General features: G+C 37.9%; 1 protein-coding gene across 5 annotated transcripts in view; it reads right to left on the bottom strand.

Moving 5' to 3' along the window:
- The window catches only part of IFT122 (intraflagellar transport 122), a 50082-nt gene that overhangs the window by 14526 nt on the left and 16464 nt on the right, over window positions 1-19092 (bottom strand). For all 5 annotated transcript variants that reach the window (XR_013346647.1, XM_077821823.1, XM_077821821.1 and 2 more), the window contains 10 exons: window positions 18090-18228; window positions 17226-17428; window positions 16638-16775; window positions 14411-14575; window positions 13302-13499; window positions 10916-11056; window positions 8802-8855; window positions 5183-5344; window positions 1684-1850; window positions 580-751 (listed from right to left, as the gene is read on the bottom strand). Coding sequence is in view for 4 of the 5 variants with exons in the window: in XM_077821823.1 (XP_077677949.1) it covers window positions 580-751; window positions 1684-1850; window positions 5183-5344; window positions 8802-8855; window positions 10916-11056; window positions 13302-13499; window positions 14411-14575; window positions 16638-16775; window positions 17226-17428; window positions 18090-18228 (1539 nt within the window). In the remaining variant the exon portion in view is untranslated. The remainder of the gene's footprint in view (window positions 1-579; window positions 752-1683; window positions 1851-5182; window positions 5345-8801; window positions 8856-10915; window positions 11057-13301; window positions 13500-14410; window positions 14576-16637; window positions 16776-17225; window positions 17429-18089; window positions 18229-19092) is intronic.

Raw genomic sequence — 19092 nt, 5'->3', positions numbered from 1 at the left:
ATTTTTGGTGCCCATCTCGATACTTACAGTCTGATTTTCAAAGGCACTGAGCATCCACAACTCCAGCTGAAGCCAGTGATAGCAGTGGGTGCTCAGCAGTTCTGAAAATCGAGCCAAAAGACTCTCAACCAGGACATCCAGAAGTAAAGACCACTTTTGATAATCTAGGCCCAAGTGATTTGCTCAAGATCAGATAGGAAGTCTGTGGAAGAGCATGGAAAAGAAACCAGTGTCCTAACTCTTTGTCCAGTGTCCCAATTCCTTGTCCTGGGCTCTAACTACCATGCAATTTTCATTACTGAAACACTAGAGAAGAATTATTTTAAAGTATGATTTTTAACTGTACTTAGATTATGAAAGAGTTAAAAAGAGTGGAAGGAAACCCTGTAGCTGATGATTTATGAAACTGTAATGTTTTCATAGCTCACTCTCCTAAAAATACCACATTAGTGTATTTTCCAATGTAACTTACCAAAATTCTGTGTAAGCTGTATATAAACCTTTAAGACCAGATGCATTTGGAGGCAATATGAAATAGCAATTCTAAACATCTAAGTTTGGATATCAGGGTATTCTTACTTCTTCCCAACGCTGAGTTTCCACGTGGAGATGTACCAGGGCCTTTAGGTCACCTATCTTCATGTAGGTTTCTGCTGCATAACCATGGTTGTCAAGTCTCTTAAAATAGTAGGCACATTTTGACAAAGGTTCGCGCTCAGCTTTATCCAATTTCCGAGCTATATCGATTAGCCTAGAGACAGCAAAAGAAATGCACTTGCTTTAGTAGCAGCATTTTTCATTCTGCATACTTATTACATTGAAAAAATAGAAATATTTCAATAATAGGTTATCATTTAGAAGTTACTATATTGATGACATTAAACTATGAACTTATTGAGCAGCATTCAATGGGTGCTCAAAAGGCTTTGCAAACGCAAGACCAGTTCTTGCAACAGTGTGTAATTCCTTACTCCTGTGAGTAGTGATTTCAATTGGATTAAACTACTCCATCACGCAGTCATATGAATAGGAGTTGTGGAACTAGGTCCTATACAAATCTCACCCAACATCCAAATCAGTGTCCAGTCAATATTACCCCAATTTTACAGATGGGTAAACAGAGAAACAGGAAGGTTAAGTGACTTGTCCAAGATCACAAAGCAAGTCAGCAGCAGAGCTAGGACTAGAACCAGGGGTGAAATCTTGGCCCCACTGAAGTCAATGGGATTTTTGCCACGGACTTCAAAAGGAGACAGGATTTTACCCCAGGAGTTCTGAGTCCTCGATTATTATCCTTTCATAGTTTAAAACAAAAGAAAGAGTCAAGTACACATGAGAAGTTGTGCGCTACTGTGAAGGTTATACTGAAGAGACCCGGGATGTGCACATTTTGGGAACATTCTCATCTCACAGATAAATCCTTGCATATCCCTGCACTGTTTTATCCACTCATTTCGTAATATATCCATGTCCTTACCCTCTATACCCAAGTAACTTTTCTAACACAATGAAAGTTCATCTACTATAACTAAAGTATAGGTGATGCTATACTGCAGTCAACATATGGAAGCCAAAAAGAGAGCAAAGCCAGTAAGATTTCTTTTTCTTTAAGATTCTGCAGAATGCATTAAACTTCACATTAGACACTGTGATCTGTATCTCTGAGACAGAGCTAAAACATACATATCAACCCAGCCATGGTCTCCACTGATTTCTATGGCCTTCATGTGCTCGCCTGCAGAAATGTACATCTCCACTGCTGCTTTTGGTTCATTGATATTCTTGGCCCAGTCTGCTTGTTTTGTAATTAGCATCTTAGTGTCTTTGGGATCTCCGGACCCAAGGAAATCCTGAGGAAGTGCAACAGATAACATTCTGGATTAAGCTTTCTGTAGCAAACATTGTGTCATGGTTCTAATTCTAAAGCTTGTTAAGTTTTGTTTTTCCATACCAAGTTTTTTTTTTAATACGACTGCCTCCTCAGCTAAAATCACAGTACACAGAGCACTATGCACAAATCTGAAGGCAGGAATTATTAATCATTAACTAATGCACTTGGGATTGTATAAAACAAGTGAAGATACATCTCCAATCCAAATCAAATTCAAATCAGAGAAGATGGGACACCCCAAGAAGACCAAAGGAAGGATTATATAGAAGTGTGCCTCTGTTCAGAGGTAATGTATACACACCCATTTGCTTTTATAGAAAGTTCTCTCACTCTGCTGACTGACCTTCCCCACTGAAAGGGACGTAAAATTTTATTTTTGCCTGTTCCTTAGGAACCTGCCAGAGAGACTCAAAAGGAAGTAGTACTGCTCTCAAAACAGTTCAGTCAGGTCAAATCCAAGAGTTACCAAAGTCTCCTTTGCTGGCCATGAAGGCATACTTTAATTCTGAAAATAAATCCATTCCTTGTTGGATTACTAATGGCACATCTTAATCTCGAGTGCTTAGCCTCGGGATGGCCAGTCACAAGGCCATCAGAGGTTGGAATCTTCTCTTCAACTAATATAATTGATAATCTTGCAATGACATACGATATAATATTTTAATGATGACCTTTTTACATGGACAGCATTATAACTGCTCATAAATTAGTTGAACTCTGAAATACTGGTCTAGTTGAAACTCTTACATAATCATGCAAATGCCATCTCTAGATACTACACATAGATACTACAATGATGACCACTCTAGAAATACTAATGATTGATTGATGAATCTCCTCTGCTAGGAATAAAGCCCGGGCACTAGGACCCTTTACAACAACATTAGTTGAAATTAATGTGCCAGATAAAGCACACCTGAACATTGCAAGACAGATTAAGGCAACCTCTGGCTGTTAACAAAATAGGCTACTGTATATTACAACAGCCCTCTTGTAATCATAAATATCACTTGAAAGGTAAAAAATTTTGGTGCATGTAGATGGGCAAGGAAGGGGGAGAAAAGAAAAAACAATCCTCTGGCAGATCCTGAGGCAATGGAAAATCTGAACCACCAAAGGAGAACTTTACCAGAGTCACAAGACCAACTGAATACCTTTCCTGAGCAAGCCATCCAAAAGGGGAATAATTATGATTTTTATATAATATCTTTGCACGTGGAACATAGGCCAGTAACATTTTGCACAAATTGATTCTGCTTAAGATGCACCCACAATTCTGCTGAAGATAAGAGCTACAAAGATCACTTCATCTTGTTTGAACATTAAGAAACCAAAGCACAGATATGAGTGAAACAATATTTTGTCTGGTGTAATTTGAGTTCTAGCTCAGATCACTGAAATATATTAGAAACATAAAGTTCAGTTTCCTGAGCTGCAGATAATTATTTGTGAATTTTCAGTAAATTGTGATCTGACATTATGATGAAATGCTTATGGCCACATTTTCAAAAGTTTTCCTGAACTCCGCACATAGTACTGGTTTTCTAGCTGTAGCCAATCAGTGGTCATTTTCAGTCATAAGGAGCCAGAACCTACAAATGCTTAATGATGGCAGGCATAAAAATCACATTTCCATGAAAGGATAACTGGCAAGCAAGGAAGTTCTCCATTCAGAGCCCTCATCTTTGTACCATCATCTATGGCAGTGGTTCTCAACTCTGGTCCACCGCTTGTTCAGGGAAAGCCCCTGGCGTGCCGGGCCGGTTTGTTTACCTGCGGCGTCCGCAGGTTCAGTCGATCGCGGCTCCCACTGGCCACAGCTCGCTGCTCCAGGTTGCGGGAAGGGCGGCCAGCACATCCCTCAGCCCATGCCACTTCCCGCAGCCCCCACTGGCCTGGAGCAGCAAACCGTGGCCAGTGGGAGCCGCGATTGGCCGAACCTGCGGACACGGCAGGTAAACAAATGGGCCCGGCGCACCAGCAGCTTTCCCTGAACAAGCGGTGGACCAGAGTTGAGAACCACCGATCTATGGGCTTTCTTCATATGCTGTTAAGTAAATTTATTTTCTTCTACGTGGAATTATTCTCGATAGGAAGGACAAGACTTTTTACTCTGTATTAATTAAGTGGCCATGATTATTGCCAAGAATCAAAAAGATTCATAGGAGCAGTGATGGGAAACTTTTAGTCTATGAATTAGATTTATGTTTCTGAAGAGCCAAAACTCTGCAGCCAAAAATAGTGGCAGTCAGACTTCCACGAGCAAAGCCCTCCACAGTGTTTTAGAACAGACTCCACAACCTGTTAGAGAAATTTTTTTTCCATGAGCTTCATATAGTTTATATGTGTGTCATAGTAAAGTCTTTGTCCTGTGGTGTATAGAATAAGGCTGTGATGAGTGACGAATGAGACTAAACAGTGTACTCATTCACTCATTCTCAGGGATTTTGATAAGAAAATAGTATATAAAACTTGAAAGCTTTCTTATCACCACATAAAAATGCCACTTTTTTCAAACTGTGTACAATTTATTTCTGTATGGGAATGCAATTTAAAAAAAAAAATGAAAAAACAGATTTAATCTGGGGAAGCAAATTTTCGGGTAAACAAAGATGAACTAGATTAGTACACTGTGCCCTTTGCAAAACATGTTAGAGAAAAACAACCATAAGAGCTACACATTAACTCAAGATCAAACTGAAAGAAAAAAAAAGATTTAAAAGAATTTTCTTAAAGTAAAGTACAAAGGTGAATTAGTGACAGGTAGATTCACTAATTTCTGCATGTAACAATCAATTACTCTTAAAAGGAGTAAAAACTAAGGATAAAGGGCTCTTTCTAGTAAAATTAACATGAAAGAAGGCAAGAGACATAAAAATTAACTCTAGGCCTTAACTACATAATTTTCTATTTATCATTCCATCCAATCATATGGGGAAAAAAAAAAACACCCATGGTAACATCCAGGGGATGTGATAAAATCACCCACTGAAAAGCTAAAACAGCTTCATGGGCAGCATATTGGAGAAAATACAGAACACAGCACTGCTGCATCCGCAGATTCCATTTTAGAAAGGGGTCACAGTGTACAGGGTTTTTATAAAGGAGAGGCCCTTTTTTTTCCCACTTGTAAACCAAACAAATTTGATCTGTGGCAATAAACATGGACCCCCACACAAATTTTTACACAGTACTTTTCAGAGTAGAACCATACTTTGTAAATGTTTATAGTTGCATTAGCATTATGTTAATACTTCTATATTTAAATACTCAGTTGAAAACATTCATTACCTTTGCATAATCAAACATGCGTAAATCAGTGTACATATCAAGAGCGAGGCTCTCATGTCCACTTTTTCTGTATAGTTTAGCTGCCTCATGGAATTTTCCCTGGTAGGCATAAACATCTGCTAGAAATAGCTCATTGTTACTCTCTCCACGCTTCTTCCTCTCCTGGAAAAAATTAGGACAGGAAATATTCTAGATAGCTACAGGCAGAACACAGGTTGGAAACAGCCACTGAAAAGTTAAACTATTAGGCTGACTATTTTAACTATTAATAAGATACAGTAATTAGGTCTCACCTAGATTTCTGGTAGAAATTCTTTACAATTAACAGATTAAATCCCATCATAGTTAAAATTAAGGACAAAATAAAATAGAAGGATAAAACATGATGGAAACTAAACTAATTTTTACATATTTCATATGGAAGTTCAAAATACTGCTATTTGATAGAATCCACCATTTTCTCTAGTGGAAATTTACTAAATCAACTCAAAACAAAATCTGGCCAAACTAGCAATATATGCTCAGAAAAGGCACAAAAATGACCTAACAATGGTACTGTAGGTCACAAACAGCCTCACAAAGTATGAACCTGCCAGTGAATCAGAAATGGCCAGTAATACAGTGTGTCCATCATGCATAAAAGCCCATTACCAGACACAGATACGTTCAATAACTTTGGAAACAGCTGCATATATTCTCCTGCCAATTAAAGTGTCAATTCAGCAAAGCATTTAAGCAGATGTTTAAATCCATACAAATCCATGAAGAAATTTCTAGAGGTCAATAACTGTCTGCTTACATTTTAGAATATATTCAATATTTGATCATCAAATATTACAATTGGGAACACTAAAAAAAGTAGCATTTTCTATTCCTTAAAATTAAGGCTCACATTCTGTATTGCTAGTGCATTACCATAGCGAGTACCATAAAAATGCCAATTTTAAAAAAATTAAATAATTCATGCTTTGCATCAGGCCTACCCCAGCACATTTAATTGATACGTGGCATTGGGCATAACATACAAGCTGGCTGAAATCCTATTACCTAAGAGAAGAAAATTTCAACTAAGAACTTCAAAATCAACGCACAGTATAATCTAAAAAAAACCTCCAACAGTTTGAACAAATGTATTCAATGAAACAGATTCAAGCTGAGAGATGAGAGTTGTTATAATTGATTGCCTCCTATCATGAAACATGTGTCCAGCTACCAGAGAAAAAAACTGGTTTGTGTACTATGGATCATAAGCGTTTGGGGGTTAGGTAGTTAGGTGGGTGGCTGAGTGTACACTACTAGAATATAAACAATATCTACATTGTATGATACCTACTCTAGGTATCTCAACTGCCTTTAAAAACAAAGACCATAGCAACATTACACACAAGTTTCAGAGTAACAGCCATGTTAGTCTGTATTCGCAAAAAGAAAAGGAGTACTTGTGGCACCTTAGAGACTAACCAATTTATTTGAGCATAAGCTTTCGTGAGCTACAGCTCACTTCATCGGATGCATCCGATGAAGTGAGCTGTAGCTCATGAAAGCTTATGCTCAAATAAATTGGTTAGTCTCTAAGGTGCATCCAATGAAGTGAGCTGTAGCTCACGAAAGCTTATGCTCAAATAAATTGGTTAGTCTCTAAGGTGCCACAAGTACTCCTTTTCTTATTACACACAAGTTTCATCATTCAAAAGTTATTTTAATTAAGAAGAACGGTTGGCCAGAACACCTTGGTCATCTTTAACTCTTCAAAGTCTTATTTTATCTCTCATTTCTGCAGAGACAGACAGGGGGATTTAAGTGTATTTAGGTCATTTAAAATAAATGCTCCACTTATAAACCTTTTATCCTTCGGCCAATTGTCTCTCCCTATGCTCATGGAGTCACATGTAAGATACATAGCATTCAGTGGGGGCAATTTTCAGTGCAGTGCACAAGACTTTACTCACACAATTTCCTTAATGCATATTATCTGGATAAATCCCATTACAGTGATGAAACTGTACCTCAGTATATCCAAAAACAGGCTGTAGGGATATACTAGATAGTGAATCAAATTGTGATCCTTTAATTGGAAGTCATAACATAGTTAATGCAATTCCCTGAAACGGCTTTCAGAACATTTTATGGGTCCAAGAAAAGGTATGTAGTTTTCTATTTTGTCCATTTTTCTTTATCCGTTCACCTGGACCCTTTTTTTTTTTTTTAAAAGCATGCCAATTCAAATTAAAGCATGCCTACTTTTTAGATATTAACTAATTGTTTTATGTATGTCCCCAACATTTTGAACAGAATTAAGCTGCATTCTGTAATATAGGTTTCACATAAACACAAGTTGTGTGGCAAATTTATACCTCTTTGAAAATTTAGGGTGTGAGCATCTAGATTTATAAAATTATAATCCAGACATTCAGCTGGGGATCTGGCCTCCACTGACTTCAATGGAGCTAAGCCAATTTACTTCTGCTGAGGATTTAGCCCTTGGAAATGTATATTAGTCTGCTTTGTGTAACATATAAGAACATGACTTCCGTAATAAGCTACATTATAGGGGGCAAAATCCTTCACCCTGTTGTATAAATTCAACCCAGCACTGCCAAAGCAGATAACAACTATGATCCTCTGGTTGTAACTGTGCTGATATTTATTTGACTGGTGCTGAAAGTTTCGTTTGTACAATTTGGGTAAAAAGGAATAATCAAAAGAGTTTTTACATATTAAGTCTTTCAGAATTCAGATCTTTCAGAATTCTTCAGTGAGCTTGCCCGGTTTAGAGTTTGGCACTTGCATTACCTAATGTCCCCAATCACAGAGGAAGGTGTCATTGGTGTGAGGAATGCTTCATATTAATGCAATTAATGTGCTCAGTTACCCCCTTACAAACCTGCAATGGAGTCCCCATAAACTACAAGCAAGAGTAAGCAGTGATGCAGCAGACCAGAACTATTTCTATGAAGGAACTGTGTCAAGGAAACTAAAAGGTAAGCCTATGTTTATTTAAAAGGGAAAGACTGCTAATCACATAAATACGAACTGCAATGCTGTAATACTCTGGATAGGATCAGGAACAGTATGTGTAGAAAGGAAAGAGGATGGAGGTGGCCAGAAAGTGTTTCCACTTCTCCCACGGACTTGGAAGTCAGGAATCCTAAATTCTATTTCCAGTGGTCACTGACATGTCATGTGACCGTGAGCAAGTCATTTTACCTCTCTATGCCAGTTTTCCTATCTGCAAGAGAGAGAATAATAATTGCCTGTCTCCAGTGGGTGGGGTAAGGTTTAATTAATTTATGCTTGTAAAGTGCCCTGAACAGTGCTACAACAGTCTACAGTAGTATAACAGTTAATTGGATATAGAAGCTTTCTATGATTTTTTTAATAAGGTTTCAATGTTCTCATACAGTTTACTTTCCTCTTTATATTTTTTCAACAAGTTTCAGTCATATGATTGGGAATTTGACTTAACACCTTAAAATCAGCATTTTTCACTTTTCATACATCCATTATTCCTTTAATAATCAGGAATACTGAATCTACAGAAAATTGTTCCAAAAGTAGCTTACTTAAGCTTAATGTATGCTTTTACATGTTATATTATATTTAACATTCTTTGTTTTACCTCAATGCTGCTGATCAGTTCTAGATACCGAAGATCTCGTACTCTGGTAAATGCCTGTTAAAGGAAAAAGAAAAGAAAAAAGTAGCCACTTTATTGGCCAGCAAGTTAATTGATTTTGTGTTCTATATAAATCAAGTTGTGGAAATAACATCAGGAGAGACAACCAAACAATATATTTATCTTGATGTCTAGCTGCAGCCAGTATCAAGTGGAGTGCCCCAGGGGTCGGTCCTGGGGCTGGTTTTGTTCAACATCTTTATCAATGATCTGAATGATGGGATTTATTGCACCCTCAGCAAGTTTGCAGATGACACTAAGCTGGGGGGAGAGGTAGATAAGCTGGAGGGTAGGGATAGGGCCAAGAGTGACCTAGACAAATTGGAGGATTGGGCCAAAAGAAATCTAATGAGGTTCAACAAGGAAAAGCGCAGAGAGTCTTGTACTTAGGAAGAATCCCATGCACCGCTACAGGCTGGGGACTGACTGGCTAAGCAGCAGTTCTGCAGAAAAGGACCTGGGGATTACAGTGGACGAGAAGCTGGATATGAGTCAGCAGCGTGCCCTCGTTGCCAAGAAGGCCAATGGCATATTGGGCTGTATTAGTGGGAGCATTGTCAGCAGATCGAGGGAAGTGATTATTCCCCTCTATTTAACACTGGTGAGGCCACACCTGGAGTATTGCGTCCAGTTTTGGTCCCCTCACTACAGAACGGATGTGGACAAATTGGAGAGAGTCCAGTGGAGGGCAACAAAAGTGACTGGGGGCTGGAGCACATGACTTATGAGGAGAGGCTCAGGGAACTGGGGTTATTTAGTCTGCAGAAGAGAAGAGTGAGGGAGGGATTTGATAGCAGCCTTCAACTACCTGAAGGGGGGTTCCAAGGAGGATGGAGTTCGGTTACAGCAATTTAGCACTTACTTTTGACCTACAATAAAACCAAGAAATTAAACTCTTCCGACATTGGGATGTTCCAGACCTCTAACCAATTAAATGCTTAGGAGGAATATATATTCTGCGGACAAGATCAAATGAGAAAGAACGAATCTTTAATGTCAGATTTTCTAGAAGCTGCCTTTGTTCAGGTTAATCAGCTCTAATTCTAAGATGATGACAGTACTCACCTTCCAGGGAGGCACTCAAAACGTCTTCATTTTAAGAACAACTATTTGCATAAAATCTATAAAGTTGCACAGAAAAAGTATAGTCCAATGCCTCCATTTATGAGAAAATGAAAAATTAAAATGTTTAGCTTCCTACGAAATCTTGTGTCATTATGTAAAGGACGCCTATGATTATATGCCACTTCCTGTGTATTTTTAAAATAATTTTGTGTTTCATATTATATTCATGGCACTGTATTTCTTTTGCCCCTTTTGTTTGACAGAAGGTGGTACAAAGACTTTACTCCATGGAAAACATACTCCAGCATCTGCCATTTTAGAGAGGCCATTCCCAAACACAGGGCTACTCCAGCAGGAAGAAAGAAAATATGTGGCAATGCCACACTATCTGCAAAGAACTGAGTGAGCAACCAACATAAAGAAAGTACAGTCTCCACTTTCAAAGTGGCATGCTTTAAGTAGGAGGGAGACAAAAGAATAGGAATATTAGCAGCAGAGTATTACAGGACAAAAACTAGGAGACAACAGATTAATTTCAGCGATGCAATTCTTTGCTGCCACCTAGTGAAAAACACAAACACTAAATCCTGATTCCTTTTTCTTGTTGCAATACTGTATCCTGAGTTATTATTAAACTCATTTCTAGAGTTGAAATGGAATGTTTTTGAAGTTTTTCTTTATGGGTTTAAATAGCCAAAAATATAAAATCAAGTTTTCTTTAGTGTAGGCATTAGCTATTCTGCATGTTTTTGACAAGAACAAAAATGAAGCATCATAGTTTGGCTTTCATGATGTGCATAAGATCTTGAGTTGATACTTCATATTAAAAAAAATAGAAAAAGTATGTTATATCACCAGGAGCTATGGTTCATGTATCTAATAGAAAGGTTAAATATGAAGAGATTGCATTGTATGTGCATCACTTTTCACTCCAATCATGTGTTAATAGGAAATTTCAAAATTCCTGTTTCACAAAGAAATAAATGCTTTACCTTTTTAGCAGTTTCAAACTCCAGACCTTCTAAGGCCTCCATAGCCAGCTCTTTCCAGTCAGTGTCAGTTACTCCTAAACAAGCAATCTGATAGGCTTCTTTGAACATTTTCCGTTCCAGGTATTGATACATAGGAGCAGACTGAGGATTTCCATTGAGAAACATTTATCAAAAACAAAATATTGAGATATATTAATGTATTTAGTGGATAAATTGCTCATTTTCCAACCCTAACAGTTACAAACCCACTATGTAACCAATCTATTTTTCTGTATTATAAACAAAAGAATGTACAAGGTATAATGATACTTTTGACAATAATACAGTGATTTATTCTGTGAATTCATAAAAATAAAAGGAGTACTTGTGGCATGAGTACTTTTGTTGCAAGGATGGGTTCCTGGGTTAGTGGTTCTGCTGTGTGGTTGCTGGTGAGTATTTGCTTCAGGTTGGGGGGCTGTCTGTAAGCAAGGATTGGCCTGTCTCCCAAGATCTGTGAGAGTGATGGGTCGTCCTTCAGGATAGGTTGTAGATCCTTGATGATACATTGGAGAGGTTTTAGTTGGGGGCTGAAGGTGATGGCTAGTGGCGTTCTGTTATTTTCTTTTTTGGGCCTCCACTACAGAACCACTAACCCAGGAACCCATCCTTGCAACAAAGCCCGTTGCCAACTGTGTCCCCTGAATAAATATGTGGACATCATAGGGCCTAATCACATCAGCCACACTATCAGAAGCTTGTTCACCTGCACATCTACCAATGTGATATATGCCATCATGTGCCAGCAATGCCCCTCTGCCATGTACATTGGTCAAAATGGACAGTCTCTACGTAAAAGAATAAATGGACACAATTCAGACGTCAAGAACTATAACATTCAAAAACCAGTCGGAGAGCACTTCAATCTCTTTGGTCATTTGATTACAGACCTAAAAGTGGCAATTCAACAAAAAAACTTCAAAAACAAACAGACTCCAGCAAGAGACTGCTGAATTGGAATTAATTTGCAAACTGGATACAATTAATAAAGACTGGGAGTGGATGTGTCATTACACAAAGTAAAACTATTTCTCCATGTTTATTCCCCCCGCCCCACACTGTTCCTCAGACATTCTTGTCAACTGCTGGAAATGGCCCACCTTGATTATCACTACAAAAGGTCCCTTCCCCCTGCTAATAGCTCACCTTACCTGATCACTCTCTTTACAGTGTGTATGGTAACACCCATTGTTTCATGTTCTCTGTGTATATAAATCTCCCCACTCTATTTTCCACTGAATGCATCCAATGAAGTGAGCTGTAGCTCATGAAAGCTTATGCTCAAATAAATTTGTTAGTCTCTAAGGTGCCACAAGTACTCCTTTTCTTTTTGCGGATACAGACTAACACAGCTGCTAGTCTGAAATCTGTGAATTCAGTCATCCTTCTCCAATGTAAGTACAATGCAGAATAGGATAACTGAATTCCAAACCCTTTTGTCCTGAGGGCACTGTTTGCTAGGGTCTGAGATCCTACCAATTCAGTACAAGTATCGATGTATTGCATTCCTCACTCATCCACAACTCCAAACGATGCCGATGAGTTTTGGGCGCATAAGAAATGCAGAATCACGTCCAGCGCCTGCCCTGATTCTCCCATTTTTTGGTTTTGGTGTTCATTTTTAAGCCATTGTTAAGTAGATGAAAACATGTAAACAAGATGAAAACAAGACTGCATTTCTTGTGTCCAAGGGCAAATCAGTTTTTATATGCTTAATACCCCACTAGCTATATTAACGCTTCCATTGTTCATGGTCCTTCCCATAAAGCAGGAAGAATCACTCTGCTGATTGACACAGAATCTACAAATCTATTACAAACTGGATACACCTACAGCTTAGAACATTTCATACCACTTAAATATTGCCTAAACATATCCAAAAGGAGCAACAGCAGGTAGTTAATGAGAGGGTACATGGCATGGGTAGAACACGGACATTTGAAAAATAACATGAAAAAATGTGTGTGTGTGGGGGGGGGGAAGATGTGCAGAAACTGTAGGCAAAATAAGTTTGTACAGAACCACATTGTCATTGTGGTTCAGTGCTTTTAAATTTAATGGATTTGTAAACAAAATGGGGGGACGACTATGATAATACGAGAGTGCACTTCAGCAAAAGAGACGGAAAAACTCAAGACACTTAAAATTAATGAGTCCAACTGTTCTAAACTTTACACAGCTCACACAAAAGGAACTAGACAGTGTTGACAGATCTGAATACACTAGGAGTTTAGATTACATTGATTCTGGTAATATGAAATGGACAAGTTTCAGAAACATTTTTTTCATTTTTTTAAACCATGTTGTTGAGAAAACACAAAAATGGGTTAATTAGATTAAAATTTACCTGAGGAACTTCAACAGCCGACATAGAAAAAACATGAAGACAGAAAATCTTGGAGCCGTTGTATCCCACAACAAAGCCTTGAAGTTTTTGCTGATGGACAGGAAAGTTACTAGCTTTGATGTTGAGGTAACCCCCTCCGGAAAAGCAAAGCATATCCTCACACTGTGTATTCCAAGCCACGCTATTAGCATTGGGTTCCTAATGAGCATATTATATGGTTGATTAAATTACTGTGCGACAAAGTTAGATCTTTTCCCCTAAGCAATATATGGCCTTCAGCTACAACAATTGATTATGTTATAACCTGTATAAATGTGGTTTTTTACACTAGTTCTTTATGTTTAGGAATATACTGGTACTTAAAAGTTACAAATATTGCCGCATTTTTACAGCACTTGCTTTATGCTTATTAAATTGCAATAATTTTGTCCAATATGGTTCTTATATATCTTGCTCATCACCTATATCTTGCTCATCACCTTTACTCATACATTAAATTAAAATCCTTCCACAAATGGACACTTGTTCCTAGCTATCAGAATCATTTAATCGTTATTTCTGCTTTCTGTCATAAAAAGAATCTCCTAGGTCCTATCTTAATAATACTTCATGCTTTCTATGCAAGGATCTACCTGAAAATACTTTACTAACATTAATGGATTAAGCCTCATAGAGGGACTATGTTAAATTCCCTATCAGGGAAGTATTATCCCCTTTTATATTGGGCAAAACTGAGGCAGAAAGTGATTTAGGGTCTAATCCTGCTCCCACTGAAATCAACAGCAAGACCCCTGCTGACTTCAATAATCCAAAGGGAACATTACATGGCCCCAAGTGACTTTCTAAAGATCACGGAGCAAGTGCATGGATGAGGTGAGTAAAGAACACAAATCTCCTGGCTCCCTCTCCCACTCCCTACCCTACTCATTAGACAACACTCTCTGAAAGGGGCACAATGTATTAATATCTACAACATTCCACAGTTGATCTATTTAGATTTGTATAAATTATTAAGGACATTATCTACATGTAAGAAACAAAAATCATATTCTGATTCCCTAGCAAGTTTCTCTCTTTTTTACAAACACTTAAAGGTTTTGATTTGTTACCTGGAACAGCAGTTCTTTGGTGTGAATATCATATACTAGACAGGTGTCATTTTCATCTACCACTGCCAACTTGTTTCGGGATGCACTCATATCCAGACAGCGCACAGCTGTGGATTGCTTCAACAGGACAATTGCAAAAAGATTGTCCACAAATATCTTCAGAATCTGGACATATTTGAAGTCGAAGTCAAAGTCAGTCAGTCAAAGTTGCAGTTACCAAAATTAGAAATAGAATAGTGCATATTAACTCTGCTGTTGAAAACAGAACTGTGATTACATATTATGAAGAAATATTAAATTATTAAATATATGTAAGAACTAAAGCAGTTTGAAAATGCTTTCAAAGGTTTATACCCTTGCTTCTTTACAGTGTTCTAGATTGCAAACTAACGTAAACAAAATATGTGAGACAACCTAGATTCTGTGTCATTCTACCTGTAAAACAGTTACATTAATGCACTTATACTATGGTGATGAGCATAAATATAAATAGAACAAAGACTACATATGGTAACAACCTAAATATTTAAATACTTGCCATGCTGCACCCTCTTTGTAACCTCTATGCTGTATGTAACTCCAGAACTACAAAGAAACAGCCTCCACTGTCACTTGTGTTGTATGACAGACTACAGTTTCCCCATTAACTAACTCAGATATGGTATTATTCCATTTTTTATAATTAATTTATTAACATTAGAACACATACAGTACTATATAAACATTTGTTAATAATGATAATAAAGGCTAAGATTTTGTCACAGATATTTTTAGTAAAAGTCATGGACAGGTCATGGGCAATAAAGAAAAATTCACAGAAGCTCGTGACCTGTCCGAAACTTTTACTAAAAATATTCATGACAAAATGGGGAGCTCAGCTGCAGGGTCTCCACACTGTCTGCAGAGAGTGGGCAGCTCCAGGGTCTCCCCGCTGCCCGCAATTACTAGGGTTCCCCCTCGAGCTCTGGGGTCCCCTTGCTGCCCACAGTGTTCAGGAGCTTCGGGGTCCCCCACTGCCTGTGGTGGCCGGGATCTGCGGGGTATCCCCATTGGCTGGCAGGAGTACCCCGAAGCTCCCGGCAACTGTGGGCAGCGGGGGGACCCTGCAGCTCCCGGCTGCTGGGGCTGAATTCATGAAGGTTACAGAAGTCACAGATTCCGTGACTTCTGCAACCTCCACGAAAGAAAAAGCATAGCCTCAATGATAATATAATAGTGTATTTTAGGCAATTAAACTACTGAACAGCCTACAATCGATGTTACAATTTTTACTGTATCCATTTCTGCCAGATTCTCTATCCTTCCCTAAATCTGGTATTCAGAAGGTGGGATGTAAAGTTTTGGTAATATAAGGGTTTGGATAGCATCAAACTTTGTGTGTGCTCTGTAAGCAAACTAAAGCTAAATATGCTACTTATATTGCTCCATTTCTTTTAAATATAATATGAAGACTGATGGAAGTTCATTGACTTTGAAAAGCGAGACAGGGGATCCCATTAAACAGATAAATCGTGGGACACCAATATTTACCACTCATATTCTTCTGCTGGTCCTGAGGTCCAACAGCAGCTACTAACTACTCTTCAGGAAACCTCTTAAGCCACAGTGCCATCTGACACACAATTTTACTATCTCATGGTCACATGGTTATCCCATTGATTTTCTACTGTATTAAGTGGAAACCCATCAAATGGATACTCTGCAAGGAAGTATTAAATGTATGCTTAATTTACAAAGAAACTAAGCACCTTTATATACAAATATCTTTTGTATTATTCTCTGCATTCAATATGGTTTCAGTGTAGAATTATGCATGAACTTGTCTGATTGACAGTGATCATCATAAAATTGCTATATGACAAATGCCAAAGGTCCATTTCTTATTGCGGGAGTCAGCTGTAGTGGGGTTGTCAGCGAAGTGTAGAGAGCCCTTTTCTGTATACACACTTCTCTTGAGGTCCACCTATGAAGCATGGGCAATGGGGAGCAATGTTTTTGTCTTCCAGGGTAACCTACAAGTGAGCAGCTAAAAAGAAAGAACATGAGCCCACAGGCGAGAGATACAAATAAATGAGTTTTTTGATTCAGGATTAGGCTCAGCCTGAGCCCATGGAATTCAGGTTATAAAAGTTTTTGTTGCTTCTGTGGTCAGCCCTATGTATTTCTGTTCTCCTCAAAACAGTAAAACAGATTTTGCTCTGTACTTAAAAAGAGAGAAGTCAGTCACCTGGCCATTCTTCAGACCTACTAAGAGGCCTTCTCTTCCTGAAGGGCCTCCAATTACTTTAATGTAACGAATGAGAGACTCCATCAACCACTCACGCTCTTTAACACCATTAAATGAGAGGCACTGTAGTCTTTTCTCCTAAAAAGATAAACAATTCTGTGATATACAATAAACTACATACTGGTAAATAGAAAATCATGCCACTTTAGTGGAATGTGTTCACATCTATCCAGATATGCCCGTCTACATATGTACATATAAAACAAAAGACTGCGAAATATATGTAACATCAATCTAGCAGACAAAATATATTTTTAAAGATTTCTGATGGCATCAAGCAGAATATCAAAAAACCCTTTTCTACCACCTTTCATCCCAGAGATCATTTTACTAAAACACGGCCATCAGTGAAATGAGACACAGCAGCTGTTTAACTGGTCTGAGATTACATTACAGTACACATTCAATTGCCTAACTGCATAATCCATTACAGTTTTTTCACTGTGCTAACCCTATTCTGCCATCCCCTTCAAACACGTGTACCCTTCTCTTACTTATCAAGACTATGTTTAACTTTCAAGTATGTACCTGGCATAAGATAATGTGATCTGAACATACAACCAGCAAGTTGCATTCAAATTTCTTTGCAATCTTTTCCTTCACACGGTAATGCATGTCTGAGGAGTCATCTGAATATAATTCATAAATCAGGATTTTGTCTGGCAGCTGGATTGCTAATCTGTTTTTGTAGATTGCAATTTTCTTTACAAGCTCTCTGCATTTTATTCTAACTGAAAAGAAAGAACATAAGAAAACATAGTAAGTTGTGGGGTGAATGAAACTGAAATCATTTAGTACCATGTTAAACCACGATTACAATTTAATCCTTACAAAATATTTCTACACTGAACAGTCAACCCTACTAAAATAGAGTCTGTGGCTCCAAGGCAGGTATAAGCTACCCATACATGCCACTGGTTAGCAGTAGGTCACAAGTTACTACCATTCATTACTTGTGAATGATGTACTATGATGTATGTTCCATTGTCGCTTCCCTGTTAGGAAATGGGGTGAGAATATTTTTAAAAATTGAGCTTAGAAAATATTAGCACAAGTCTTTGATGCTGTTAATAAGAACCACCGAGAGAGAGAGAGAGAGAGAGAGAGAGAGAGAGAGAGACTGACTATTTTAATAGCTCTTCCCCCTCCTAATGACCTTTCAAATCCCCACTTCTTCCATTAAGTCCTTCTGTGCTGATCCTCCAGAAATATTTGCTCCATTTCATGTTTGCATTTTCACCCCATGAGCTGTATGCCTCAACCTTACCATCAGTGTTTATCAAAGACAGGAAGTTCCACGAGACAGGGACCATACATTTGAACATGCTAACAGCTATTAATAAAAATAATAATGAAAATGAAGCCAAGACTTCAATATAAGTGCAACACTACCTTTTTGCTCAGTAATTAGGTGCTGGACAATAACATCAGTCATGCTGTCCCTGTAAGCATAACGATCTTTATAGAGTCCATGGACTGTACTGAAAATCAGCTGATAAAAGGAAATTGTTCCATCCTGGCACCCTATCGCCTGAACATAAGGAGAAAGATCTCAAAAACTCATACAAGAAGAATGATCTCAAAAACTACACGTGTCAACCAATGATAACTTATAAGCAAGTACAAAAATCATGCATAAAAATTAGGGCTGTTGATTAATCACAGTTAACTCAAAATTAATCGCGATTAATCGCAGTTTTAATCACATTGTTAAATAACAGAATACTAATTGAAATGTATTAAATATTTTTCATGTTTTTCTACATTTTCAAATATATTGATTTCAATTACAACACAGAATACAAGGTATACAGTGGTCACTTTATATTATTTTTAATTACAAATATTTGCACTGTAAAAACAAAATAAAAGTATTTTTCAATTCACCTCATATAAGTACTGTAGTGCAATCTCTATCGTGAAAGTGCAACTTACAAAGTGGATTTTTTTTGTTATATAACTGCACTCAAAAACAAAACAACATAAATCTTTAGAGCGTACAAGTCCACTCAGTCCTATTTCTTGCTAAGCCAATTGCTAAGACAAACAAGTTTGTTTACATTTACAGGAGATAATGCTGCCCTCTTCTTATTTACAATGTCACCTGAAAGTGCGAACAGGCATTCACATGGCACTTTTGTAGCCGGCATTGCAAGGTATTTATGTGACAGATATGCTAAACATTTATATGCCCCTTCATGCTTCAGCCACCACTCCAGAGGACATGCTTCAATGCTGATAACACTTGTTAAAAAAAACGCGTTAATTAAATTTGTGACTGAACTCCTTGGGGGAGAATTGTATGTCTCCTGCTCCGTTTTACCTGCATTCTGCCATATATTCATGTCATAGCAGCCTCAGATGATGATCTAGCACATGTTCATTTTAAGAACAC

The sequence above is a fragment of the Eretmochelys imbricata genome, chromosome 7 (assembly GCF_965152235.1).
Source record: "Eretmochelys imbricata isolate rEreImb1 chromosome 7, rEreImb1.hap1, whole genome shotgun sequence".
In the NCBI taxonomy this organism is placed as follows: Eukaryota; Metazoa; Chordata; order Testudines; family Cheloniidae; genus Eretmochelys; species Eretmochelys imbricata.
Note: the sequence above shows the minus strand (reverse complement) of the source record. Positions and strands in the feature narration are given on the sequence as shown.